Source organism: Cupressus sempervirens, chromosome 2, assembly GCF_028749045.1.
Source record: "Cupressus sempervirens isolate cs-2001-9-10 chromosome 2, ASM2874904v1, whole genome shotgun sequence".
Lineage (NCBI taxonomy): Eukaryota > Viridiplantae > Streptophyta > Pinopsida > Cupressales > Cupressaceae > Cupressus > Cupressus sempervirens.
In genome coordinates, this window is record NC_143119.1 from 285,192,165 (window position 1) to 285,220,080 (window position 27,916).

At 35.0% G+C, this 27,916-nt stretch overlaps 1 protein-coding gene across 4 annotated transcripts in view; it reads left to right on the plus strand.

The window, feature by feature from the left end:
- The first annotated feature begins 831 nt into the window (after positions 1 to 831).
- LOC149572176 (AIG2-like (avirulence induced gene) family protein) overlaps positions 832 to 27,916 on the plus strand; it is a 218,136-nt gene continuing 191,051 nt past the window's right edge. Inside the window, exon 1 of one of the 4 annotated variants that reach the window (XM_089813439.1) lies at positions 832 to 1,267. In XM_089813439.1, coding sequence (XP_089669565.1) covers positions 1,140 to 1,267 — 128 coding nt within the window. In that variant the 5' untranslated portion in view covers positions 832 to 1,139. The remainder of the gene's footprint in view (positions 1,268 to 27,916) is intronic. The other 3 variants (XM_089813441.1, XM_089813442.1, XM_089813440.1) reach the window with 3 other exon arrangements.

Sequence of the window (27,916 nt, forward strand, 5' to 3'; positions counted from 1 at the left end):
TTTTGTTCCTAATGCAACTTAAAATTTGAGGATTATGGAATGTTAGAAGACAAAACAGCTCATTGCAATAGATGCAATCAAGAGGTTCCATATGTATTTTCATTATACCTAAAGACTATCATCACAACTGAAAACAAACAAATTATCCAGTCTTCAATAGACAAGTGCATTGTTGAACGACTACTACCAAGCCTAAAAGACACAAAAGTTGAGGACTACAGACAAGACAAATCAAAGTTCATCTTTATCCTTCGAGATTTCATCATCAAAGGTCAATTCACATTAAACCAGAACAATGCCATCAATCATGTTGTGACAAATGGAGATTGAACAATTTCTCAGAACAAAAGGTAAACATGACTAGTCACAAATTAGCATTTATTTAAAATATTAAAAGCAACATATTATGAGACATAATCACAATATACTAACATGCACAAAATGGAATTTGCAGGTATCATGGATAGCTATAATGACATATCAAGCTATAATTAATGGTAGTTACAAAAGACACTAGTCAATACAAAGAAATGTGTGCAATCAAACAATGTATACGCATGAGTCTCATACCCCAGTACACTCTCTGTGTCATATATGTATAATGAAATAATGTGTATGCATTGATATGCTATAAGACATAATTTTTCTCTATCAAGTTGCATAGCATAATTGAGTACATGCTTTGCTAATGTAAATTATTACTAAATACAATAAAAATTGCATAGTTTGCTTTATCCTATTGCATATCCAATGTATAAAACACTATTTAAACTGCTACATATCATATGCAAAAACTATACTTAAGCAGGAACTTTGACGCTTTGCGTCCTTGTTAAAAACCGGCATAGAACTTTACCTAATAAACTCACTGAACCCATTCACCTATTGGCACTTTTAAATTTGCGCCCATGCTTTTTAAAATCCAGTTATAGCGGCTAACGACTAGAAAACATTACCTAGCATGTCTCCCTTACGTCTCTTTCAAGCCAATTGAGCCTATGAGGGTAATGGGTGGTGGTTTTTATAGCAGGCCTAAAGCATCTAGATCACGCTCAAATGCTGGAAGCAATTAAAACGGGAGCGTCTACAAATTGCGTATCGTTCTGTAAGTTGTGAGTTGTTGAAGACACTTGAGCATTATGATGGCCGCAGCAACCTCCATGCAGTTACACAGTGTATTTGTGTATGGAAGCCTTATGGCCGACGAGGTGGTCAATGTGCTGTTGAACCGTGTACCTTCTGCTGCTCCTGCTCTGCTTCCTCGGTAGTAAGTATACCCATCAATTATTCTTTTCGCGGCTGTTGCTTTCGGAAGCTCAATTCATGTATAGAACTATGGGTATATTGATAAATTCAATTTCACATATACCATGTTTCTTAATTGGTTACCAAAATTTCCATGGTTTATAGGCTTACTGAATTAGAGGTCAACATTCTACCAAACAAGTTAAAATACTTTGAAATTTTAATTACAATCGTTCATGTTCAGAGAACCGTACAAACGCTTGCGGGGTTATGGAAGGAAATAACTGATTGTTTAGGTTAAGTTATAGGGTACTAGCTTGTGAACTGAATTTGTACTAGTGCTTAACTGAGGAATCTTGCCGTTTGTTTGAACCAGTTAGGGTTGCTCGGTAGCTGTTTCATTGAAATGCTTCATTTTATACTTTTGTTTTATTCTTTTGAGGTGGGTTTGGGATGTGGAGCGGGGCGAGTTTTGCCCTTGTGTTTTTTGATAGTACTTTTTGAATGGAACTGATGATTCCATAGTTCTGTATATGGATTCTTGACTATGCTCCACTGAGTTTTGTAGGAGAGGACAAGAAAAGATAGGAGTGCCAATAAGGGTTGCCTAGAAGTACCTCCTAAGTACTAGCTACAATATTTGAGTAGTCGAATAGATTGAGTAATGGAGGACTTACGGAGAGGAAAGCGTACTTGTAGAACATAAGGTTTTAACTAAAATACCAAACCAAATTCTCAGCAACGTATCCATTTCCCTCGTCGGTTGTTTTTTCTGTGATTTTGAGGCTTTTCAGCAAGAAGACTGAAGAACTTTTTCTTGGGGTCATTCCGTACTATTTTGTTTATTTCCACCCATTTTTACTTGTTTATGGGGATGAATTGATCGTGACATAATAAAAGATGGCTGTTGGACATGTTGATCCGAATTAAGAATTCTGATTACAATACATGTAGAACCTGCGGTATTGTGATTGAAAATAATTAAAATGCAACAATAGATTTCTGCAAGCCAAAAAAAAATGATCCATTGAATTCGAAAATAGAGTTTATACAAATTTGATGGATCCCAAGGGTCACCACTACCCCTTGGAAATGAAAATGTAAAGTCCACAATTATTTAATTACAAAATAAATTCTAAAAACTACAAATACTACAAAAATCTATATTAAAACTTATGTCTAGTTGTGGAAGTCATAACTTTCTACTCATAGCTTGAAATCATGAACTGCTGGATTTTCTTGAAAGATCTTCAAAAGTTCCCTTTCTGTGCTTGAAGGTTTAAACAAAGCTCTACACCTGCTAGGCATTGCCGAAGCCCAGAAATGCCCTGAAGCCCTCCAAAAATGTGAAATACTAAAACATACAAAGTACCGAAAAAAATAGATTTTGTTATTTTCCCATTTCTACTTGTGCCAACATCCTCTACATCTTCCTGGACTGTATTTTGATCACATGTTTCTATTATACGGTGCATTTCATATGGTTATAAGTTTTTGATTTAGAACTCATTTTTTGTTTTTTGAGGAAATTGGCTTGGTTATGGCATAATGAATAATAATAGCTGGTATGAAGTTGCAGTCTGAAACTCGTAACATGGATAAAACATAGAATGCATTACATGTTTGTGCATAGGCTTATTTTAAGTTTTGCCAGCTGCTTGTCACATTCTTATGTTTCAACAATAGACTATGCGCATATATAAATTTTTTAAGATGAATTCTAACAAGAACTTAATTTTTTTTAGTTCTAGTTATGTTTCTCACACATTCTTGTAAACATAACTTTCAATAAGAACTTTAATAATTGAAAATGGGGAAAGACAATTGATCAATTTTTAATACAGTAATGATGAATTGTTTCATCTATACAGGCTAATAATGGACATGGAACTAATTAGATCTTAGAACAATTAATAAGAAGGCTACAAGATGGGTCTTAAACAAGAATACAGAGTCAATTGATTTTAGATGTTTAGTCTGTTGTCAAAAATCAGAAAGAATTAAATTTGACAGTGAATAGTGACTAATGTATTTTTTTCCATTTGTCATATTCTTCGAATGGTCATGTTTGAGAAGAATGCAAAATTCCTAAGGGCGGACTCTGCCAAAATTGAGTTTCCGTGTTATGAGCAGTCTTAAACCTCCAAAAAATAGTTTATAACTGCAGACTCATGTTGTGAAATGTATTGTCCTGACATGTGGCTCTTACAAAATTTCGACATGTGCTGTTATAACAAGATCAACATAGAAACAAATCATTAATCCAAGGTCATTTTCATTTTAATAAGCTGTTTTAACTCAACAAAATTCATTTCCATGTTTCTGTTGCAATAAGTTTAATTATTCATTGCAGACACTGGAACAACAAGAATTTTGTTTGTGTTGCATTACTTAAATTATTAGATGTGAAGCACATTAATTGAAGAGATGTTGGAATCAACAAAGACCACAGCATCCCCACATACTTACTTATAAAGAGGATGGATCGTTTAATCATTACTTAAATATGAATAGTTGTATTATCAACAATACTTGTTCACGTAGGTCAATACTATGCATGGTTGGAGTTGAAGAAGATGAATGCATTGCATTGAAGAGAGGAAATGAAGAGATCGAATCTTGTAATGACACATAGTTGTAATTCATTTTACAAATAATACTAACTTTCGATGATCTTAAATATCTAATATGAAAATTGGAATATCAACTAATGAATACCAATGTTGACAATTTGTATCACTATGTGAATGCATGTCAAGAAATGTCTGATAATTTTTAGTAAATTAACTTCAATTAACTGCCATTGTCACAGTTGTCTATTTAATTGAAAAATAATTTATTACTAAGGAATATTTTTCACACCATTCTTCCCAACACATAAGATTGGGTTTGATAACATACATATAGTGTACCCTTTTTGACAGAGTGTTCTGTTGCCGTAGAAGTAGCATAGATGGGTGTGTTTGTAGTTTCTGTCAGATGGTTAGGACTGAAATAAGATGGGCTTGTGGTCAGTTAGTAGGTCTGCAGTGGCCTAGAATGTGGTCAGTTATCTGCTTGGTTTCTTCATTTGACTTAGGAGTGGCTTTGACAGTTGACAGTTCAAAAACTACCATTGATTGAGGATAATTGCTCAGTTAAGTGCTGAAATTGAGGAAAGGGCTGCTCAGTTAGGTGCTGAAACTGCCTGGGGAACATAGGGATCAAATGGGGGATAAGAAGCATTGAGGAAAAACCGAACATACTTCTCAAAACATTAAAACAAAAATCAACTTCATTTCGGCGACCATGAAAAGCTGTTTGCAGCAGATTTTAGGCATTAGGAGATGGAACCCCGCAGATATGGCAGTTAGATAATGTTGGGGATGGAAACCCTCAAACGGTAGACTGAGTGTGATAGGTTCATCAGTTGGGTTAATATGTGCATGTTGAATGTGTCCAAAACTCTATCTCACTATTAAATTTCAAATTAATTGTATGTGGTTGAATATATGATTAAAAACTCTCTCTTTGCAGCAGCTTTTTGGGTACTAGGAGATGGAACTCTTCAGATGTGACAGATTTTCTTGGGGATGGAAACCTTCAAGCAGTAGATTGAGTGTTACCAGGTTCATCAGAGGTTTATATTTGCATGTTGGATGTGTCTAAAACTGTATCAGACTGTAAAATTCCAGTTTGATTGTATGTGTCTGAATATAATATTAAATACAAAAATATTATTTTCTGGGTTATTATTAATTGTGCTTTTAGTTGGGTTTTAAAATATTAAAGAAATTAAAGAAGCTCAATGATATATCCCACTTCATGTTATAGCAGTAGTAATTGTTGATGATAATATGAAAAACCTGTAATAAGTGTTGAAGGAAGTTTTGGAGGAAGAAATTCTCATAAACAATAAATTGATTTTCTTTGTATGTCTATAAAAGAAGTCAAATAAAAGGTACAAAGTGTAATAAGCATCCAAAAATGCTTGATACAATTTTGCCCCTTGGAAGAATTGTTACTTTTGGTGGATAAGGAGGCTACTAACTCCCAAAATTGGATCTCATAGATGTATTAGAATATTATATTGTTTCTTTAATGGTCATTTTAGTTAGTATTTTGTTTATTAGTTAGTTTCTATTTCCATCTTTAGTTCATGATAGTTTCTTTTAGAAACATCATCCTTGTAAATCTATATAAGGAGCTTTCATGTCCTTTGTTTAATACAACGACAACAACATCATTTTTTTGTAACATGGTGTCATAGCAGGTCAACGGGATTTCATAAAAATTTTGCGATATTTTAAGAAAAATTCTAGCCTCTTTTGATTTGGAATTTTTTCCAAAAAAATGATTTTTGATTTTTTGAAATAAAAATTGTAAGAGGTATTTTATGAAATTTGTGGTTCAGCTTCAAAGATTTTTGCTAAGAATCAAAAACATGGTTTAGGGTTTTGATTGCGCAATTTCTTGGTCTGGGCAAAAGTCTTTGTTTTTCGAAGGGTGCATTTGCTTGCATGTTTTTTGCATGTACTTACATGGACTTGCATGCTTGTTGCATGTACTTGCATGCTGCTTGGATGTTCTTTTTATGAGGTGCATGTGTTGTTATTGTTGTGATGTGGAGCCTAATTAGACTTAGAGGTTTATTTGACGCAGTTTTCTCCCCATATTATTTCTACGGGGGTAAGACGGAGTCAAGGGGCAGCGCCCCTGTGGGGTCCTGGGGCAGCGGCTTAGATGCGCTCCCTGTTGCAGTATAAGATGGGGTCTGTTGACAATTGGCTAATGGAGATATGTAATCGTTGTCATTTATGGCAACACATGATGTACGTGCTTACAGGAAACCTCGGAAATAAAGATACTTAGCTTTTGGTAATCAGAAAATTGTCTAAGTATGGAATTTGGTATACAACAGTGTATTGCTTTGTTTATAACTTGTTGCTAGCATCATATTATGACTAGTGAAGTTAGGTGGAGATTTTATATGTGTTGATGATGACGTTTATAACCTCGGAAGTTAGTATGGACTGTACGAAATAGAGATATTCGTGTTTTGATGAAATAGGACAGTGGAATTGGAAAGGATTATTTTGTTTAGAAAATAATTACTTGTCCAATTAGGGCGGACATCCTAGATGTTTACTCTAAGATGGAAAAGTATATTTAGGTCTTAGCTGACCTAGCAACAATTTGTGTAAAGGCATGGTATTTATGCAAATGACATCTTGCGAATTCAAGTGTGTAATCGTGCTATCTTGAAGAAATTATGTTGAGCAATTGTATGAGAACTTTTGTTAAAGCAATATATGCGAAGTTTGTGAAGCTATTTTGAGATTCGAGATCGAACTGAGTAAGTTTCTATATTCCAAAAGTCCGATTACTTGTTTGGGCAGTGAACTCTTCTTGTAATTGGAAGTGCATGTTTGGGTAGTGGGATCATCTTGCATTTACTGTACTACAACTCTTAACAGGGTTGAATCTCCTAACAGAGATTCAAAGTCTCCTAACAGGGACTCCTTATACTGAGTTTGCTCATTGACTCCTAATAGGGTCCATCCTTTGACAAAGAACATATATATCAGTATATTATCTAGTGGGTATTATCCCCACCGGGGTTTTCCCTTGGCCAAGGTTTCTCTAGTTAACAAAATATGGTGTTATGAGTTATCTTTGTGCATGGTTACTGATATTGTTCAGCATTACTTTATTACTTGGTTATGTATGGTTTAAAGTAAGAAATAATATTCAGTTGGTGACTAAAGTTTGTAGATTATTGATCCCCCCCCCTCTCAGTAATCCCTATTTCTAACAGGGTTGAGAGGCAATGCCCTCGCGGGGGTTTTTGGAGGCAACGCCCTCGAAGCCAAAAATGACCTTATATTGTAAAAGGCGTTGGCTACTATTTTTTCCATTGGACAACTTATTCTAGCCCTAATTTTGTAAGTGGCAAAAGCTTGTATAAAAAGACTTAGGGTCAGAGATTTCATAATGTAATGGAGATATTGTAGCTTCTTGCGGCGGTGTTACGAATTGTAATTATTGAATAATAATATTATTGGACTTGCTGTCGGTGGACATAGCCCAGGGATTGTGTGAACCACGTTAAATCTTGGTGTCTTGTGTTCTCTTTTATGCGATCTATTATTTTCTGATGTTGGTTATATTTGCATGTAGCTGTTATTTCTGTCTGAGGTTAATCATAACAAGTGGTATCAGAGTGAGACAATCGTTGTTTTTTTATAGCTTAGACTGTTGTCATTTTGTTTTGGCTAGACTATCATCATTTTAAATTTTTTTAGCGATCCTCTGCAGAAGGTCTCACAGTTGAGTGGGAGCAGTGGTAGATGAGGGTAAGCTAAAGGTGGAGAAGTTTAATGGGCAGAACTCTCAGTTATGGAAGATGGAAATGGAGGACTATCTTTATTAGAAGGATTTATGGAAGCCGTTGGAAGGAAAATCCAAGAAACAAGGAACTATGTCAGATGAGGTCTGAGAGATTTTAGATAGAAAGACACTTGGAAGTATTCGATTATGCTTGGCACCATCAGTGACATTTAACATTACAAAAGCAAAGACGATGAAAGAGTTGATGCAAACCCTTGTGAAATTGTATGAAAAACCCTCCGTTTCAAACAAGGTATTTCTCATGAAGCGTTTATTTAATATGAAAATGACAGAAGGTGGATCTGTTGCGGATCATGTAAATGAGTTTAATACTGTTATTAGTCAATTATCTTACATGGGTATTAATTTTGATGAAGAAATTAGGGCTCTCTTGATTTTGTGTTCTTTGCCTGAAAGTTGGAATGGCTTGGTAATGGTTGTGAGTAATTCTGTTTCTGGATCTAATACCCTAAGATTTGATGATGTGATTGGTGTTATTCTGAGTGAGGAAACTAGTAGGAAAACCTCAGGTGGATCTACATCAGGAAGTGCTTTGAACACACAAAGCAGAGGCCAAACGATTGAGAGAGGAAATAATTCTGGAAATCGTGGAAAATCAAGAAGAAAGTCAAAGGGAAAGAGGTCTCAATAGAGAGAACCAAATAACTGTTGGTACTGTGGGAAACTAGGGCATAAGAAGAAAGATTGTTGGACTCGAAAGAATAATGAAGGAGATAAATTAGAAAGGAACAAGGAGGCAAATGTTGTAAGTAACAAATTTGAAGAGGATGCCTTGCTTCTTTCTTTAGAAAGTGTTGATGATTCATGGGTTTTAGATTCTGGTGCTTCATTTCATGCTACACCTCATACAGGTTATTTTGTTGATTATGTCCAAGGGGATTTTGGGTTTGTTTATTTGAGGGATAATGAATCTTGTCAGATTGTTGGAAAGGGAAAAGTTAAGATTAAGTTGCTGAATGAGAATCATTGGTTACTACATGAGGTAAGACATGTTCTAAGGCTGAGTAGGAATTTAATTTTAGCAGGGCAACTCGGTGATGAGAGTTGTGTAGTAATTTTTAATGACAAAAATTGGAAGGTTTCAAAAGGTTCCCTTGTAGTAGCAAAAGATATGAAAGTAGACACCTTATATCTTTGTACATGTTATACTATTCCTTCTACTTTGATTGTTTTAGAAAAAAATGAATGTTCAGGAACAGTTGCTGTAGTTGAGTAGGGAGAACAAACAAATGCTGTAGATTTTGATATAGCGCTATGGCACCACAGACTTGGGCACATGAGTGAGAAAGGTATGAAAGTACTTCATTCAAAGAAAGTTTTACCGGGTCTGAAATGTGTTAATATGGATTTTTGTGAAAGTTGTGTGTATGAAAAACAAAAGAGAGTGAGTTTTGTGAAAACTGGGAAGGAAAATAGAAGTGAAAGATTAGAGCTCGTGCATACAAATGTATGGGGACCAGCTCAAGTATCTTCTCTTGGTGGCTCTCATTATTATGTCACATTTATTGATGATGCAACTAGAAAAGTATGGGTTTATTTTCTTAGACAAAAATTTGATGTATTTCAAACTTTTAAGAAATGGAAATGCTTGGTTGAAAATGAGATTGGTAAGAAATTAAAATGTCTCAGATCTGATAATGGTGGTGAGTATTGCAGTCATGAATTTGAAGATTATTGCTCCACTAATGGTATTCGTAGACAAAAAACTGTTCTAAGGACTCCATAGGAAAATGGAGTGGCTGAACGCATGAACATGACTATAATGGAGTGTGCAAGAGGCATGAGGTTACATGTAGGGTTGCCCTTAAACATGTGGGTCGAGGCTATCAAAAAATTGCTGTATATTTGATTAATAGAGGTCCCTCTACTCCTTTGGGCTATGGTATTCCAGAGGAAGCATGGACTAGTAAGAAGGTGAGTTATTCTTTTTTCAAAACCTTCGTTTGTGAAGCATTTGCTCATATAGATTCTGAAAATAGAACCAAGCTAGAAGCTAAGTCAAAGAAATGTGTATTTGTTGGATATGACATTGATGAATTTGGTTATAGGCTTTGGGATTTTGAAAATAGTAAAATTGTAAGAAGCAGGAATGTCATATTAAATGAGAAAGTGTTGTACGAAGATCTGTTGCAGCAACATGAGAAGAAAGAAGATGATTATGTAGTGCTGGATGATACTCCAAAAGTTGATGTTCCAACAATTCCTCATGATTTGCAACAATTGCAACAACAAATACCACTCACCCCAATGAATGTTAGACAGTCAACAAGGCTAAGTGGACCTCCAGAAGGATTTTCTCCTTGTATTCTATTTTACTTATTGATGCTGGTGAACCTGAATGTTATGATGAAGTTGTGCAGGTGGATACAAAGATTCAATGGGAGTCTCAAATGAAAGAAGAAATGGACTCTTTGCTGAAAAATAAGACATGCGATTTATGCAAGTTGCCTGGTGGTAAAAGGGCTTTATAGAATAACTGGGTTTATAGGTTAAATCAAGAGGATGAAGGTAAGAAAAAACTTAAAGCCAAGTTAGTTGTAAAAGGATTTGCATAGAAAAAAACATTGATTTTGATGAGATATTCTCTCCTGTTGTTAAAATGACTTCTATCCGTACTTTTTTAAAGTATTGTGGCTACTGAAGATTTGCATTTGGAGCATTTTGATGTTAAAACAACCTTCCTTCATGGTGATTTGGATGAAGAGATATATATGACACAACCATAGGGATTTGAGGTCAAAGGTAAGGAGAACTTAGTGTGCAGATTGAAGAAAAGTTTATATGGCTTGAAGCAAGCACCTCAGCAATGGTATCTGAAATTTGACAGGTTTATGCATGAGCATGGATACAGTAGTTGTCATTCAGATCATTGTGTTTATTTTAAGAGGTTGGATGATGATAGCTACATTATTTTATGTTTCTATGTTGATGATATTCCTGTAGTTGGGTCTAACATGGATCACATTAAGGGGCTGAAATGCCAGTTAGCACATGCATTTTTTACGAAGGATGTGGGGGCAACAAAACAAATCCTTGGTAAGAAGATTTGCAGAGATAGGAAAAACAGGAAATTGACATTATCTCAAGCTAATTATGCTGTGAAGGTGTTGCAGTGTTTCTCTATGGAGAATGCTAAAGCTGTCAGCACACCTTTACCTAGTCATTTGCAGTTAACTAAGGAGATGTGTCCAAAGACACACGAAGAGGAGTACAAGATGTCTAAGGTACCTTATGCTTTAGCTATAGGAAGCTTGATGTATGCTATGGTATGTACTAGGCTCGATATTGCACATGTAGTGGAAGTCGTTAGTAGGTATATGAGTCATCCAGGAATTGAGCATTGGAATGCAGTTAAATGGATTCTCAGATATTTGAGAAGAACATTCAGTAAGTGTTTACATTTTGGGGGCTCTACTACTGATTTACAAGGATATGTTGACGTAGATTTGGTAGGGGATATTGATACCATGTGGAGTACTACAAGCTATGTATTTAATGTTGGTGTGGCAGCAGTGAGCTGGGTTTCTCGGTTGCAGAAGGTTAATGCTTTATCCACTATAGAGGTAGAGTATGTTGCTGCTACAGAGGCAGCCAAGGAGATGATATGGCTTCAATTCTTCATAGAAGAGTTGGGACACCCATAGAGGGATAATTATTTGTTTACAAATAGTCAGAGTGTCATTCATTTACGAAGAATTCTGCTCTGCATTCAAAGACAAAACACACATAATTGTGGTACCATTTCATTTGGTCAGTTTTAGATGATGGACAGTTAATGCTGGAGAAGATACATACAGATGATAATCCAACATATATTTTTACCAAGGGAGTAATAAGGGAGAAGCTGAACTCCTCTTCAGCGTTGGTTGGCCTTTTCGACTGAAAAGAATAAAATGATAGCAGAGTCCAGGGTGGTTTGATATTCCAGTGGGAGCTACAAGTTTAGTAGTGCTATGATCAATCTCCAAGTGGGAGGTTATTGTTGTAGAGTTTGATCAGTCTCCAAGTGGGAGGTTATTGTTGTGGAGTCTGATTAGTCTTCAAGTGGGAGATTGTTGTGATGTGAGCTTAATCAGACTCAGAGGTTTATTGGGCATAGTTTTCTCCCCATATTATTTCTACGGGGGTTTGGGGGCAGTGCCCCCAAAACAGGGCTCCTGGGGTAGCGCCCCAGGTGTGCCCCCTGTCGTAGTACAGGGTGGGGTCGAGGGGAACACCCCCATGGGGGTTTTTGGGGGTCCTGAAGCCAAAAATGACCTTATATTGTAAAAGGCATCGTCTGCTATTTTTCCATTGGACGACTTGTTCTAGCCCTAATTTTGTAAGTGGCAAAAGCTTGTAAAAAAATGCTTAGGGTTAGGGATTTCATAATGTAATAGTGATATTGTAGCTTCTTGCGGCGGTATTGAGTTGTAAGGGATTGCGGATTGTAATCACTAGATAATAATAATATTGGACTTGCTGTTGGTGGACGTATCCCAAGGATTGGGTGAAGCACGTTAAATCTTGGTGTCTTGTGTTCTCTTCTGTGCAATCTATTATTTTCTGATATTAGTTATATTTGCATGTAACTGTTATTTCTGAGGTTAATCCTAATAGTTATACCATGCGAAGTCTCGTGTTTTGCTACATGAAGATTTTTTTGATGGGTTTTATTAATTTTTTCCCTCAAATATTCTTGATGGGTTTTTCATAATTTTTTTCCCTTAAAAAATTTTTGATAGCTTTTCATAATTTTTTCTATAAAAAATGTTTGATGGGTTTTCTTAGATTTTCCTTTAAACAATTGCCGATGTTGTGATTCGCAAAGTTGTGTAGGATTCCTTTGTGGATTTTTATAATTTTTTTCTAAAAAATTATATGTTGTGTTTTATTGTCTTTCCTAAAAAACAAAGTTTTGTATTATATTATCCATGTCTTAATTTTATTTGGCTTTGATTATTTTTCACCTAAAAAATCATGTTGGATTTTGATCAATTTTCACCTCAAAAATTGTGTTCGGTTTTTGTTGATTTTTCTCCTAAAAAATTGTGGATTTTTGCAACCTATTTTGGGGCAGCATGTTGATAGCTATGTGGAAAAAGATCTCAACATGCAAATAAGAGGTCGCATATTCAAGTCTTTAGTTATTCTTAGTGTTTATCTTTGTCTCCAAGGAAGAGTAGCTTCACTATCCAACATCAGGTTGGATGTTTTGTGATGATTTCTGGTCGGATGTTTTGCTAGTTCTGGGGGAGTTAGCAGTAGACTCATCTCAATGGCAGAGTCAGTGGTGAACCCTTATCTTTGGTTGCGAAGCATTCTGAAGAAGGGGACACCCTTCTCTATTTGTTTTTGGACAGATTTTGGCTTCTCGGTCATTAACATTTTGCAGATCTAGGAAGGGTTTTAGCAACATTAAAATGTTTTGAAGAATTTGTGACCAAAAGACAATAGGTAGACAATGGCCATTAAGGGAGGGTATTAGAATACTATAATGTTTCTTTAATGGTCATCTTAGTTACTCATTAGTTTATTAGGTAGTTTCTATTTCCATCTTCAGTTCACGATTGTTTCTTTTAGAAATATCATCTTTGTAAATCTATTGTAATGTCCCCTTTTTTAGCATTCATAGCATGATGTTGTCGTTAGCCTATTTCCCCATGGTCCTGTAGGCTAACCAGGACATTAAAGGGACTTTGAGGCCATTTGGCCCAGATAGTTTCAGTTGCAGGTCTTTCTAAGGGGTTTTGAGGCAACTTTGGGCATACTTACTATTTATAGTAAGTCATCTTGGATATGGTCGGACATCCAGTGGCAGCGGTATGTTGATGGTAATTGTTTAAAATCGACAAGAAGACTTGTTTATCATTGATAAGATTTGTTATACATTGATAAAGCTATTTTATAAAGTTAAATTTAAATATTTAACTTTATTAATGCATAGACTATAGTTTGTGGGAAATATTTAAATTAAAAGAGTCCCTTTTATTTTATAGCACATTGGAGACATAAGTTACATAAAGAGAGTTATCTTTTATCCCACATTGAGAAAACGAAAGATGGAGCTCTTGTGAGAACACTATAAAAGAAATGGAAGAGCTTCTTTTTAGCATGCTTGGAAATATCAAAAAAATTGGGAAATTTTTTGGAGATTATGTCTCAATAGTTTGAAGGACGAAATCCCTTCAAGCTGGAAATCTTGACGCCATTGAAAGATATGGTCTTGAGATTCAACATAGTAGCAATCCGAAAAAGCAGATACGAAAAAGCAGTTTGAAAAAGCGGAATCGAAAAAGCAGGCTGAAAAAGCGGGTACGAAAAAGCAGTCCAAAAAAAGCGGAACCGAAAAAGCAGTTCGAAAAAAGCAAAGCAGAAGGGGCAGCATTGAAGGAAATTATTACAACCATCTACAACCAGGTTCTTTTGGTAGTATTGCTTTTTAGGGTGTTATAAGCTTTCAGCTGTAAGTGTGCATTGTACCAGCATTATCATTTTGTAATCCATGTAAATGCCAAAGTCTTGGCCATATTTCATGAGCATTGTATTTTTTCATTGCAATTAAGAAGATAATAGTTGCTGGTGTCATTTAAGCAATTTAATATCATTATTTATCAGCTAGTTAGTTTGCATACCAACTGTTTGTAAAAATGCCAGTTGGCTGTAGGTGTTCATTTCTCATGCTTAGATCATATATATGCATTGAATATTGTCAAAATTAGTAGCACACTCATGTTAGGTCATTGCGTAGTCCATTGTAGTCTTCTAGCACAAGATTCTCATTGATGCAAATTGAAAAAAAAAAGTCAATTGAAGCTAGCTGAAATACTATATCAGTCATACGTCCCTTGCATGTTAATTGTTTGATGAAATTCTTTGAGCTTTCATCAGCATTTTTTGAGGGCAAATTTGAGGAGGGTTATTACAGTGGTATCAGAGCTTGCTTGCAAAGTGTTTGACGAAATGTCAAACAATTGAAGTATAAAGATTTTTGGTGTTTGAAGAAGTTATAACCTATTGGGGTTATTACATCTATATAAGGAGCTTTCATCTCCTTTGTTCAATACAACTACAACAACATCAATCATCACATTGTAATGGAAGTTCAAGGTGCCCTCCTAAGAAATTTTAGATGAATGAGCTTCTAATACTTGAAGAGGTGTAATATGCTTTATAGCTTTATGGTTGTGATGAGCTCTTCCATGGAAGACACATGAAGATGAAGAAGCTGCAAAATAAAAAATTGGGCATAAACTCATAATCTTCTAACAAAGTGATTTCGATGAGCCTAGTTGCTGTTAGAAATGAAATTAAGGGTGAAAACAATAACCATTTATAAGTCCAGGAGTACATATAGAGCCCGTTTGGTTGTTGGAATTGAACAGGAATAGGGATCTGTAAATTCCCAAAATTTCAAATCCTTAGTTTGGGTGTGCTAAATCGGAATTCGAAATAGGAACTCGTATTCCCATTTGACCCCAAAATGAGCATTTGCAATTCCACCTAAATAGGTGGAATTGGAATTGGAAATTCCTATCCTGATTTGACTTTTTCAAAATTGATATTCTTTTTGAGTTCATGAAAAGAATATTGTCTCTCAACTTTGGGTCATTCTCATTAATTTTTTTTCACTTGTTTTTAACAACATGAAAGCAGTTAAAATGGTGGGCTCACCAGTTGCAGTTTCCAGGCATACGCAACTCCCTAGCTTCCACCGCCACTTCTCAAAGCTCAGCCCTCCGCCAACAATATGACCACCGGATCCGATTGTGTGGTAGACACCATCAGGGAAAGCCAAGTTGTGTAAATTGTTTGCAATGTTTGAATAGATTTCGCTCAAAGTTGCACCCGCTTCAACCCAAGTCTTTGATCTCGTGTCCACTATGATTTTGTTGAGTTTCAGCAAATCGATGAGAACAAATGGAATGTCAAAAGTGTAGGAGAGTACCTCGTATAGCTATGTCCGCTTCGAACATGTATCTCCCACCCATTTTGTATGGTGCATAGGATTGATTTCTCCATTTGGCTTTGGCTTTCAGGTATAATGATAACATAAGGCCTTGGTGTCTAAGTCTCCATGAAAAAAATTTAAAAGATATAAATTTAATTTTGTTCCAATTTCTGTTTTACACAACCAAACACACGATAAAGATATTTCTCATCAAATTCTGGGTGAACCAAACAGATCGATAATAACAAATTCGGAATAACAAATTCCGGGGTAATGAATCCAAAATAACAAATTTCAATTCTCAATTCCTATTCCCATGGCCAAATGGGCCCATAAAGTAAAAGAAAACAAAGATTAGGAAATGCAAATGCAGCTCTTGATAATTCTCATAAGTTATAAAACAAGCAATATTGAAAAGGAATTAGAAAATGGTGTAGAAGTGAAATATAATCCATGACGTTAGATATAATTGACATTTAAATTTTTAATGGACCTAAGAACACATGTATATGCACACATTCAAAGGTCAAGCAAAAGCACCCGCTGTAGGCTAAATTACCTCTGGCGATTGAAAAGAAAAACAATAATAAAAAACAAAAACAAAAAATAAAAGATTATCGAGGTGACCTTTTTATAGCCACCGAGATTTTTTCCAAGCTTCGACCCCATATTTTCGGGCGCCATGTAGAAGTTGTCAAAACCAACTTCATAGACTCCAAGGATCTCCTGCATGCAAAATAACCTATCACAAGGAAGAATGAAGCAAGAGGCAAGAAGATGGCTTTGAAAAATATGAAAGATTTATTTTTTTAGAGAATGGATTTGGATTAAAAATACAATGGATCAATCCTTATTAAAGGAGATCATGCAACCCTAGAGAAACTCTAAAGGGAAAACAATTATTAAATCTGAACAATGTATAAAGTGAAATCTTAAGAAGGCATAAAAGGTAACTTAATAAAACAATTAATTTAAAACCTTTTACTCTAACACCTCCCCTTAAGATGAGCAACAATGCAGCTACAAACAATGCATAAAAAGAAAAGAAAACTACAATGTAGAAAGAAATCTTGGGTTCCGACAACATGGCTTGATGAGATACACAATCACAACCAAATCTTTGTAAATTGGAGAAATAGAGAAAACCACATGGGAAAAACTCTGCTCCGAAAAGAGATGGAAAGAAAGATAAAAGAACTAGTTAAGGACTATAGAAGCCTCAAAACTAGAGAATGTCCTAGGAAATATGAACCAAAGGATGATCATGAAGAATACCATTAAAGCATACAAAAGCTCCAAACATTGTCAAAAGATAACTACTGATCTGAAGAATCTCTACTATAATAAAATGTCACTAGGTAGAGAAGACTATAATTTGCATCAGTGCCCTCAAATGACACTACTCGAATCAGGAAGAAAACAATTGAACTCGAAGATACAAATGGCATAAAACACCAAAACTTGAAGAGTTGATCAATTGAACATGGAAGGCTACCTCCAAAATATGAACGAAAATAAAAGTGTCCATGTGGTAAATGATCCATCTCACTGAGATGTGAAGGTATCCCGTTTAGTACATAGGAACAAATATTGTATACATAGCTCACTCCATCGAACCAAGGAAGCATATGAACCAACAAGAGAAACCCCCCCCCCCTAATGCAAACAAAGGAGAGGTGACAGGCCAATGAAAAAGATGGCCAAGATGAATTGAATGGCAAGGAACCAAGATTAAGATGCACAGAAAATGCATATTAGTTTCATAAGGTGATCAGTCTTTGGACACAGATCAAGGGGCTAATGTCATGGAAGGAACACTCACTTGACAAAGGTAGATGGAAAATAAAGGCAATCATCAATCCCCCCCATAGCACTTTATCATTAGTGCATGTATAATAGGGCAGAAGATATGATAAATCCCAAGAAGACAAATTTAATATGGCACTTTATCTTAGTGCATTTGCATAAATACTTACAAAAGATGTCATCAAAGATTAGAAGAAACATACGACTGATACAACAAAAAGAACAGTCCAAGACAAGTCATCCCATGCAACGAAAATGATCTCCAGACCTAAAACAACCAAGACATTCACCTAATTTTTTTTTTTTTTTTTGTAAGACTGCAGGAATCGGTGCAACACGACTCCCCTATAAACTGCAGTGCGCCTGGTAAACTTTTTAACGTGACCGGTAGCGCTGGCGCAACACACCCACCGGTACCACGAGGACGGGGGAGACTAGAACCCATGACCAACCCCCTGCAACAAGGAAGATTTAGCCAACCGAGCTAGGGCCCCCGCCCAAGACATTCACCTAATTGCGAAAATGTAGAAAAATGAATAGAATGTACCTAGAGAAGAATTTGGAAAAATGCTAGCACCATTGAAAAGTAGTGTAACTCAGAGACTCGCACCCCCCTCCCAAACCTTGAAATACCCGTCCTCGAGACATCCCTGCATCGGGTACTTGAGTACCCAAGCACCCCCACCTCCGCCATTCTGCAACCATGCCACTGTTGGGATGTGTACTTGAATTTCTATTTGAATTTTTGATTTTTGAATGTTACTATTGGGTATGTAATACATTACTATGTTGAATGTTAATGGTTCTAATTCATGTTGCAATTTTTCTATGTTCAAGTATTTTAATTTGGTATGTTCTAGTGAATTACTGAAACATCATTTCATAACTAGCATTTCAAGTGCTATAGGTATACTATACAACACCCCTCTCTGGCCCATCCTCCCCTTGTCACCGTCCCCTGGCCATCACCCCGCTGTCTTGAAAATGAGGCCCATTTTCCCCGTGTCCCGGAAACTCGCCTCGGCGTCCTGCCATCCTGAAGTACCCCCATATTGGTGTAACACTGCTGAAAAGAGTAGAGAACAAGCTTTCTAACGATATAAAGTTTTCGAAAAACGGAAATTGGATGCTTAAGATATGTCTCTCGGAGTGCAAAATAGAACCCCTAGCTTTGACAGAAAAAATAGATAACCAAACAACATCAAAATCCAAAAATACCTGCACCATAATGATGGACTCAGAACCAGTTTTCCGACGATATCTCGTTTGCAAAAAACAGAGTCCATATTCCCAAGATATGGCCAAAAAACCAAAGGCTGCTCCAAAAAGGTCCAAAAGGGCTAGGAAGATGATGATGAAGTGCTGCTGTCATTAGAAGACTAGTCTAAATGAACACAAAAACAAAACCCCTTTTGCATCTTCTGTCTAGTTTTGAAAGATCATTATTAAAATAATAAAAAATAAGAGCAGCTGAGGCATAGTTCACAACATGGCAGACTCATCTTCGGTTGAGCCCCTTACTCTCCACCATGTAAAATTTTGTGCTCTGTTAGCATGTAGAAGTTTAGCTAATGTTCAAAAATTAGATCTAGCTAGAAAGGAACAAACTTGCAGTAAAAGAGAAAAATTAGAGCAAGAATAAGAACTATAAAAACTTTCTTATTGATATACATATGAATAGAATTACAATATATAATTCCTTAAAGCAAAAAGCGGAGGAATAATAGAATAAAACTGAAAAATTAGAAGTATTCCTTATTATCTTACAAACTAAACAATTGCAAGTTTATCCATAAATCAAGGATAAAACAAGTTGCAAAAGATAACTTTCCTTGAAAGTAGGGAGAAGAAAATAAATCTTGCTAGTTTTATTGCACTAACACTCTCCCTAGGCGTAAGAATAACTAAGGAGACAAAAGCGTAAAGAAGGAAAAGTGAAAAGAGAGAAAACCCAGTAGGAATAAACCCCACTAAAAATATGAATTAGAAAATATTTAATGAGACACAAGAAAAGTGTGGACAACTGTTGAATGATAATTGTCATAGTGTTGAATGATAACTGTCATAGTGCTGAATGAAGAACCTCCTTTGAAACCAAGATGATAATCAAGGTCAATTTGCATGAGTGCCCCCAACGATACTACTCAAACAATGAACAGATGGAAAACATCTATCAATTGAAGATGCAAAAGACAATAATCGACATAGAAGCCCCCAAACAATGAATAGATGATAAACAAAGGCAAAAAATCTATCAATCAAGGATGCAGATGATACATAAATCTGTAGGAGTGACCCTAATGACACTACTCAACCATGCAAGAACAAATTGCTGGTTAAATATATAGGTGTCAATTATCTACGAAAGTGATAAACTATGGAACCAAGGAAGCATCAACATGCATAGTAGAAAACCCCGCCAAAATATTGAAATGAAAGACATGACAAGTCCATTGAAATGGTATGCCACTAGGAAGAAGATAAAGGCAAGACTCATGCAAAGAGAGCATGATCATGATCTTGGCCTATCTTTGATGGACCAACCGATTTCAGTTCAACCTTTGTTGCCATTACTATTCCATGTAATTCTTTACTTTTGAGATGAAGCAAAATCTTTAGATGCCATTGAAGTAACAATATAGCATCAAACTAGAAAAGGCTCATAGGGCTGAGCAAAGAACCTCCTTTGAAACCAAGATGAAAATCGGGATCAATCTGCATGAGTGCCCCCAATGACACTACTGAAACAATGATCAGATGGAAAACAAGGCAAAACATCTATCAATTGAAGATACAAAAGACAATAATCGACATAGATGCCCCCAAACAATGAATAGATGACAAACAAAGGCAAAACATTTATCAGTCAAGGATGCGTATGATACATAATCTATACGAGTGACCCTAACGACACTACTCAACCATGCAAGAACAAATTGCTGGTTAAAAATATAGGTGTCAATTGTCTACAAAACTGATCAACTATGGAACCAAGGAAGCATAAACACGCATAGTAGAAAACTACTCCAAAATAATGAAATGAAAGGCATGAAAAGCCCATTGAAATGGTGTGTCACTAGGAAGAAGATGAAGACAAGATCGATGCAAAGAGAGCATGATCATGATCTTGGCTTGTCTGTGATGGACCAACCAATTTCAGTTCAACCTTTGTTGCCATTACTATTCCATGCAATTCTTTACTTCTGAGATGAAGCAAAATCTTTGGATGCCATTGAAATAACAATATAGCATCAAACTTGAAAAGGTTGAAAAATCCATTATTTAAAAGCTCTAAATTTCTTCAGTACCTGCAACAAAAAAATTATTCTCCTTTCCAACAACCATGAGCTTTGATACCATGTAGAAGTTGTCAAACCAACTTCATAGAGTCTAAGAATCACTTGCATGCCAAATAACCCGTCACAAGGAAGAATGGAGCAAAAGGCTAGAAGATGGCTCTGAAAAGATGAAAAGATTTATTTCTCAAAGAATGGAATTCAATAAAGAAATACAATGGATCAATCCTTATAAAGGAAATCATGCAACCCTCAAGAACCCTAAAGGGAAAACATTTAATAATTAAAACAATTATTAATTGTGAACAATGCATAAAGTGAAATCTTAAGTAGGCATTAAAGGTAACTTAATAAAACAAAAAAGTTAAAACTTTTTATTCTAACAGAAATACCTCTGGTGACTGAAAGGAAAAATGAACAGTAGATCTATTTTCTGGGAACTTTTTGTCTTGCAAACAAAGTCTTAGGGGATAGAATTAAAAAAGATTAAAAATGCCTTGATCTATCATCCCATAAATTTACATTATTTTGAACACTTATTTTCTATACACCTTGTTGTCCCTAATTTTGAGATCACAAAATTGGGGCAACCTTACACAATTTCTCATGGATTCGTAGGTGTATCCTCTATGTTTTAACGCATTGATAAGGTGTCATTAAGGCAGTTCACCATCCTTGAACTGTACTTTACGTAATCTTGTTTGTATGTTCTTTTTGAAGGTTTCGGTAAAGTTAATCCCCATAAATGCTTGTCACAATGAGTTTTTCTTCTTTGACTACAAGCACTTGATTTTTGGCAATCTTCAAATTTATTCTTAGTTTTTCCTTTTCTTATTAGTAGTTTTTAAAATGTTTTTTCTTTAGGTTAACGACCCTTGGAATCCCACTCCTCTCGAGCTATATTAGGTCTCAAACGAAGTTGTCTAGCTAAAGTTATGAAGGAAAAGGTGGGTTTTTTCAGCCCGACAACAAATTTTATTTAAAATCCTTCAAAAGTGGGCTTTCAATTGGCAATTGCTTAAAATAAAATAATAATTAAAATATAAAGTGGATTTTGACCCCCATTTTCAAATTTCAACTCATTCTGAGTTGATTTGATGATAGTTTTTAATGTTTTGATGAAAATGGTCTTTTAAAGTCCATTTTCATGTTACTTTATTGAAAATTGTAGTTATATATTAAAAATAATTACATGGGACACTTTAAATGCGCTTAAGTGGGGCTTGTATCAATCATCACTTATCATTTGATGCAAATCACCGCCTAAAAACCCACTACCAATAAACTTTAAGTCCTAAATGCGTATAAGTGTGGTTTTTTAATGCAATTACATATTTTAAATAAAAAATATGTCACTTAACATGTGCAAGTGGGGTTCTTATATGCAAATGCATATTTAGATCTTGTTATCATAAACCTTTTATCACTTAAAGGCTTACAGTGGGAAATTTGAACCAATAACACATTCATATACATATTAAAGGCCTATTTTTGTGTATTTTAACTTGAGTTATGACTTCAAAGTATACAGTGGGGTTTTTGAACCCAATAATACATAGGCTATGTGCTTTTGATGTTTTAGAAGACGAAATATGTGCTATTGAAGTTCAAAAACACATTATTACTCCTCCAAAAAGTATGTTTTGACTAGAATCACTTAAGATGGTGATGTTATACCCAAAAAGCACATGTGTTTGAAGTTGAAAAACTTGTTTTTGACTTGTTTTACGTTGCATTTGAGCATGGAATGCTAAAGTTGGCAATTTTGGAGGCAAAAGCACATATTATTGACATGACAAAGTGCTTTTTGACTTGCTTTAACTTGCCTTGAATTTTAAAAAGCAAGTAGTGCAATTTTTAGGAAGAAAGCAAATGTTTTTGCAACCAAAAAAACCATTTTTGCTTATTTCTCCTGCATTTTTAAGCTAGACAGTGATTTCTTTGGTCATTTGAATGTGTTTTGGTTTGCAAAAAACGTGTTTCTCTCCTCATTCTTGTTACATCCCAATTTTTTTGACCTAATTTAAAATAGAGCCGTTAAGGTTCACATGAAGTCAGTTGACAGTTAATTTGGTTATAATCCTATGAAATGGAAAGATGGTTGGTCGTTATAATTTCAAAATGAAGATAACAAACTAGTTGATCATTTATCACAAATTCATAGAATGGAGAAGATGGTAAACCGTTATGATTAAATAATTTATTATGATAATATAATTTAACTGCAAAGAACTTCCTTGCAGGAAGCATGTCGAAGGGGTGGAAGCATTGTCATAAAAGAATTAGGCACAGGAGCATCACCATCACTGGGCAGATGGGTTGATAACCTAGTGACTTGAAACAGGATACATCTGTGGGACCCGCATGAGCTATTTAAATAAATAAATTGAGAAACATAAAATAATTGAGTTAAAATATAATTCATACCTTTAGAGATTGTTTATTAATTTTTATCTTATCATTATAATAAACACTTAAATACGAATACAAATATAAAAATGAAATGACACCAATAAATTATAATAATATAATCTAATGATGTCACCTCATCAATAAACTTATGTAAACGTATATAAGAACGCATTATAATAATAAAATAAAGTCTATAACTCTTCAACTCCTTAATTCTTTTCCCTCTTTATTTTCTCTTCTTTTCAAATTGAATTAATGTTTGAAATTGAATGGACATTTTGAGAAACCGAGGGGAGCTGGAAAGTCACGGCTAGTTCCTCAAGAGAAGCTGTGATAGGAGTCGGGTCATATCAGACATTAGCTTACATCTTTTTTTGCTACGATTCTACATATGTTCTGTTTGCTTAAGCCGAGTTATATACTGTTCTTTCTTATTTCTGCCATTACTTGCAACTCTCGAACCAAATCCATAATCAAGTCGGGCAACACATGACTCCCAACCTTGCCATTATTCTGCAATCATTTCCATATGCGTGCTTGCAACAAGTCGAGTTCCAAGATATTCCAGTTATTACCTATATCCACCACACTTTGCAAATGCTGTATCCAACTTGATTTGAAATTGTGTCTCAAACTAAGGCGTGCAAGAGTTCCGGCTGGAAGACGTGTGGGTATCAAATACAAGCCAAGGCCATCAATAACCAGGTTATGAAATGCTTCCAATGTTTTATTTATTTATTTTTCTAGAATGTAAGACAGTGTAGCTGGCTAGGTATGGTAAATCATTATTTGGATAGAGATTAGCATTTGTAGCACTGCTTTTGGCCACCTTCAATTTCATAGAGCCTTTCATATTCATTTTTCTATATGTATATTTTCATTCATTGTATCTCAGACCTTCAAAATAAGAAGTCGATGGTAACTTAGGGATCTCAAATAAAACAAGAGCCATTACAAACAATATGAATATCAACATCAATAATTATTCTATTTCTAAACCATATGTCATGTCCCCATTTTGGAGGCAATTTGATTTAATTAATTTAATTAATTAGGTTGTCCAAAATAATGAATATTTTATGAGGATGACTAATTAATTATTTTAATTAAATAAATAAGTGGTATTAAGTTAATTATTTATAAAGTTATCAAATAAATAAATATTAAAAGGTAACTTTATATTTAATTAATTTAATAAAGTGACTTGAATTATAAAATATTTTTTATAAAGTCAATAGATAAAATAAAATAATGTTCTAGAAGTTTCTGGAGAAAGTGGAGAAAAAGAATAAATAGGCACCCCGGGCTTCATTCTAATCATCCAGTTGTTTATTTCTCTCTTGACATCAAATTGTGATTCAGTCACATAGTCTATTGTGGAGCCAAGTGGTTTCAGATAGTCAGTTGATCTTTGGGAACGAAAACTCCCTTGGATTAGCATAATTGAGGAAGTGAAATATCTTCTGAAGGGTTGCACAATTGGAGGTGATACTTCAGTCACTTCAGCTAGGGCATCATTGGGCCTAAGGCCATTTTCAGCATTTCAGCATTTTAGGAGGCAATTTTAGCAGGGCCGAAATTATTGGAGGTCATTTCTATTAGGTCCGCAGGCTGAAAAAGCAGTTTGAAAAAAGCAGGCTGAAAAAGAAAAACCGAAAAAAAGTAGTCCGAAAAAAGCAGGCCGAAAAAGCAAAACCGAACAAAAAGGCAGTTCGAAAAAGCAGCTCTGAAAAAAAACAATTCGAAAAAGCAAAACGAAAAAAGCAAATCCGGAAAAAGCAAGTGGAAAAAGCAGATCGGATAAAAAAAGCAAGAAGAAGGGGCAACATTGAAGGAAAATATTACAGCCATCCACAATCAAGTTCTTCACTTCTCATTTGGCATATTTTCTGAGAAATGTAGGTTTTCAGCTGAGTACAAAATATAGCTTTAGCACTTCATTATTTTAATTGTACTTGTCTTTGTTTGCCATTTGGCATTATTGGTATCAAAGGAAGGCTAGGATTTTGCAATTGAAAGAGCGTTGTAATTTTTAGACTATCTATATTGCAACCCTAGAGTTGATGATCAGCTTATTAGTTTGCATTCCAATTGTTTGACAAAATATCAATTGGCTGTAAGTTCTCTTTTTGGCATAAATAATGTTATAATTTTGCATACTAAGTGTTTATATTAATGCCACTTGGTTGTAAGTGCATTAATGCTATCTTAGGTTGCATCCAAAGTATTTGTCATAATTACTAGTTGCTGTAGCTGCATTTTGCAAGTAGTTAAGTCACATATTTGTATTGAATATTGTCAAAATTAGTTGCACATTCATGTTAGGTCATTGTTTAGACAATCTGGAGTCTTTTTTGTAAGTATTCTCTTTGATGCAAATCGAAACAAGAGTCATTGCAGCAATCTGAAAGTTATATCCGTCATATGACACCTTGTATGCAAAGTGTTTGACAAAATTCTTCAAGCCTTCAATCAGCATTCTAAGGTCGGATTTGAGCAGGACCATTACAGTGGTATTAGAGCTTGCTTGCAAAGTGTTTGACGAAATGTCAAACCACTGAACTATAAAGATTTTTGGTGTTTGAAGAAGTTATAACCTGTTGAGTCTATTACACCATGACACACGTAATATAAGAGAAGTATGTATTATTATGCCATTGGATATTAGAATCAATAATGGAATCTTTAAAGAACATAATCATGTAACCATAGATAGTGAAATGCTGGATGCATATAATCTTCTTGTATAATTGACAGATTCGGTTGTTTTGAGATTCCGAACACTTGGGACTCACTTAGTTGTGTAGCCAATGAATAGGGTGAAGAAGTGAGAGAAAGGAATCTGCAATAACATGAAAACAGTTTCAGTTATGACATAACAATGTTTATCATTTTTAATATGAATTATTTAATAGCTCATGCACGATCCCGTTATTGTAACTCCTACTGTCAAGTCTAGTGCAGTGTTTAAATATCAGGATGCTCAGTAGATGACATACGATCCTTGTCTATTTCGGGTAAGGAGGGCCTTTCTCGTTAGAGATTGTTTGAGGATATGTTATGGTCCGAGGTTGGGTGGTTAAGCCCCTGACAATGTTTCACCTCTCCCAAAGTTGTCGGACGTACAATAGACAAAGATAAGCTATACATTCAATTGTTTTTTGGAAACAAGTATTATCACTTTTATGATGAATATGCGAGAAGGTAAGATTAATTGAGTTAATTCATCTTTACATTTATGTTACACTTGGATGCGAGAGATAGATTTATGAATTGTTTTTCATTTGTATGAATATCGAATATGAGCATATTTTCTAAACTTGAGTTATTGCCACATTTAAGTAATTGGAAGGAAAGGAATGATATAATGGTATCTGAAGCCCTAATTGATTCAGTGGTAACTGAAACCTTAAATGATATGGTGGTATTCGAAGTCCTAATTGAATTAGTGGTATCAGAAGCCCTAATTGAATTAGTGGTATCGGAAGTCCTAAGTGATGCAATGGTATCAACAGCCCTAAATGATCCAATGAAGCCTTCTTACAATGATTTATTGGTTCAAATTCCTTGGTGTGTGGATTTAAATTTCTATAGTAAATTCCTTGATGGTGTTTTAAGTTCTAGTTAAGAAAATTTTGTCTAATTGATTTTAACGGTAAATCTCATTCACATGAAAATGACTGATATAACTATCTTCCTATGAAATTGAAGTAATAGTTGTATTTCTTTGAGTATGTTAGTTGTTAATTAAGACCCGAGAAAACTGGTTGTTACAATTCTTGGGCATTTTTGACGCATTATACTTGGGTGGCAATTTTGAGAGCAAAAACATGTTGATTTGTGTTCAAAATAGCCCATTTAGGCACATTTTTGGCCAAAAACAACACATTTGTGGCCATTTCCTTTCATCAAATTCAAACGTTTTCTATCAAAGGTGAGTTCTTTAGCATTACCTATCATTTGCAGCTTGTTTATCGTTCTCTTCAAGTTGTTGTTATTGCCCTAGATGCCATTTTTAATTGCCATTGCACATTGCATCTGTTTTAGTTAGTATGGTTACTATTTTTGTGCATTTTAATTCTTGAACTTCCCACACTTGGCAAGCAATGTATCAATCATTTTTAAATCCGAAAATCTTTTTTGATTTATTTCAAATTTTTCATTGAGATTGAAGATATTTCTTTCTTTGCTTTTTGTGGAAAAGAGGTAAGATTACTTGTTAATTTCATAGGGCAAAGTTGTATAGATGTTTGTTCTTTCGATTTTGTTTGCAAATCTCCTCATTTCATTTTCAGATTTGCATTTGTTTTGTATAATACTATAATATGAGCTCTTTCTATCTTCTGTATTATTTCTCCAAGTTGCATATGCAAGTGCTTCATCTTGCTTGCATATGCATTCGAGATTTAAAACCTTGTTCTTGAATAAAATTAGCAAGGACAACAAGCTCACTATGCAACATGCTTCTGCATCCAAAAAGCCCACCTTCACGCTTGCATGCAACGCACCTCAGCCGTGCTTGTTAAAACGCTGCCATGTGACTTAAAACTCATCATGGTGGTCACTTGCACACTTGCTTATAATGGAACCATAACAATTCATTTTAAGTAAAATTTATGCTGCCCATTTTTCCGTGCATTCTTCATGTGTAAAGTTCGCTGGCTACACATGTTATTACCCTCCCAAACCCCATTCTTGGGTTTTTTTCATCATATAAGCATACATTTTTAGCCCAAATGCATTTGTCCATTCGCTGTCCCAAAACTGTCTAGCCATCCTCCATATGCAACGCTCCCAAAAAATCTTGTTTTTGAGCTTTTCCCTCATTTGAAGAGTT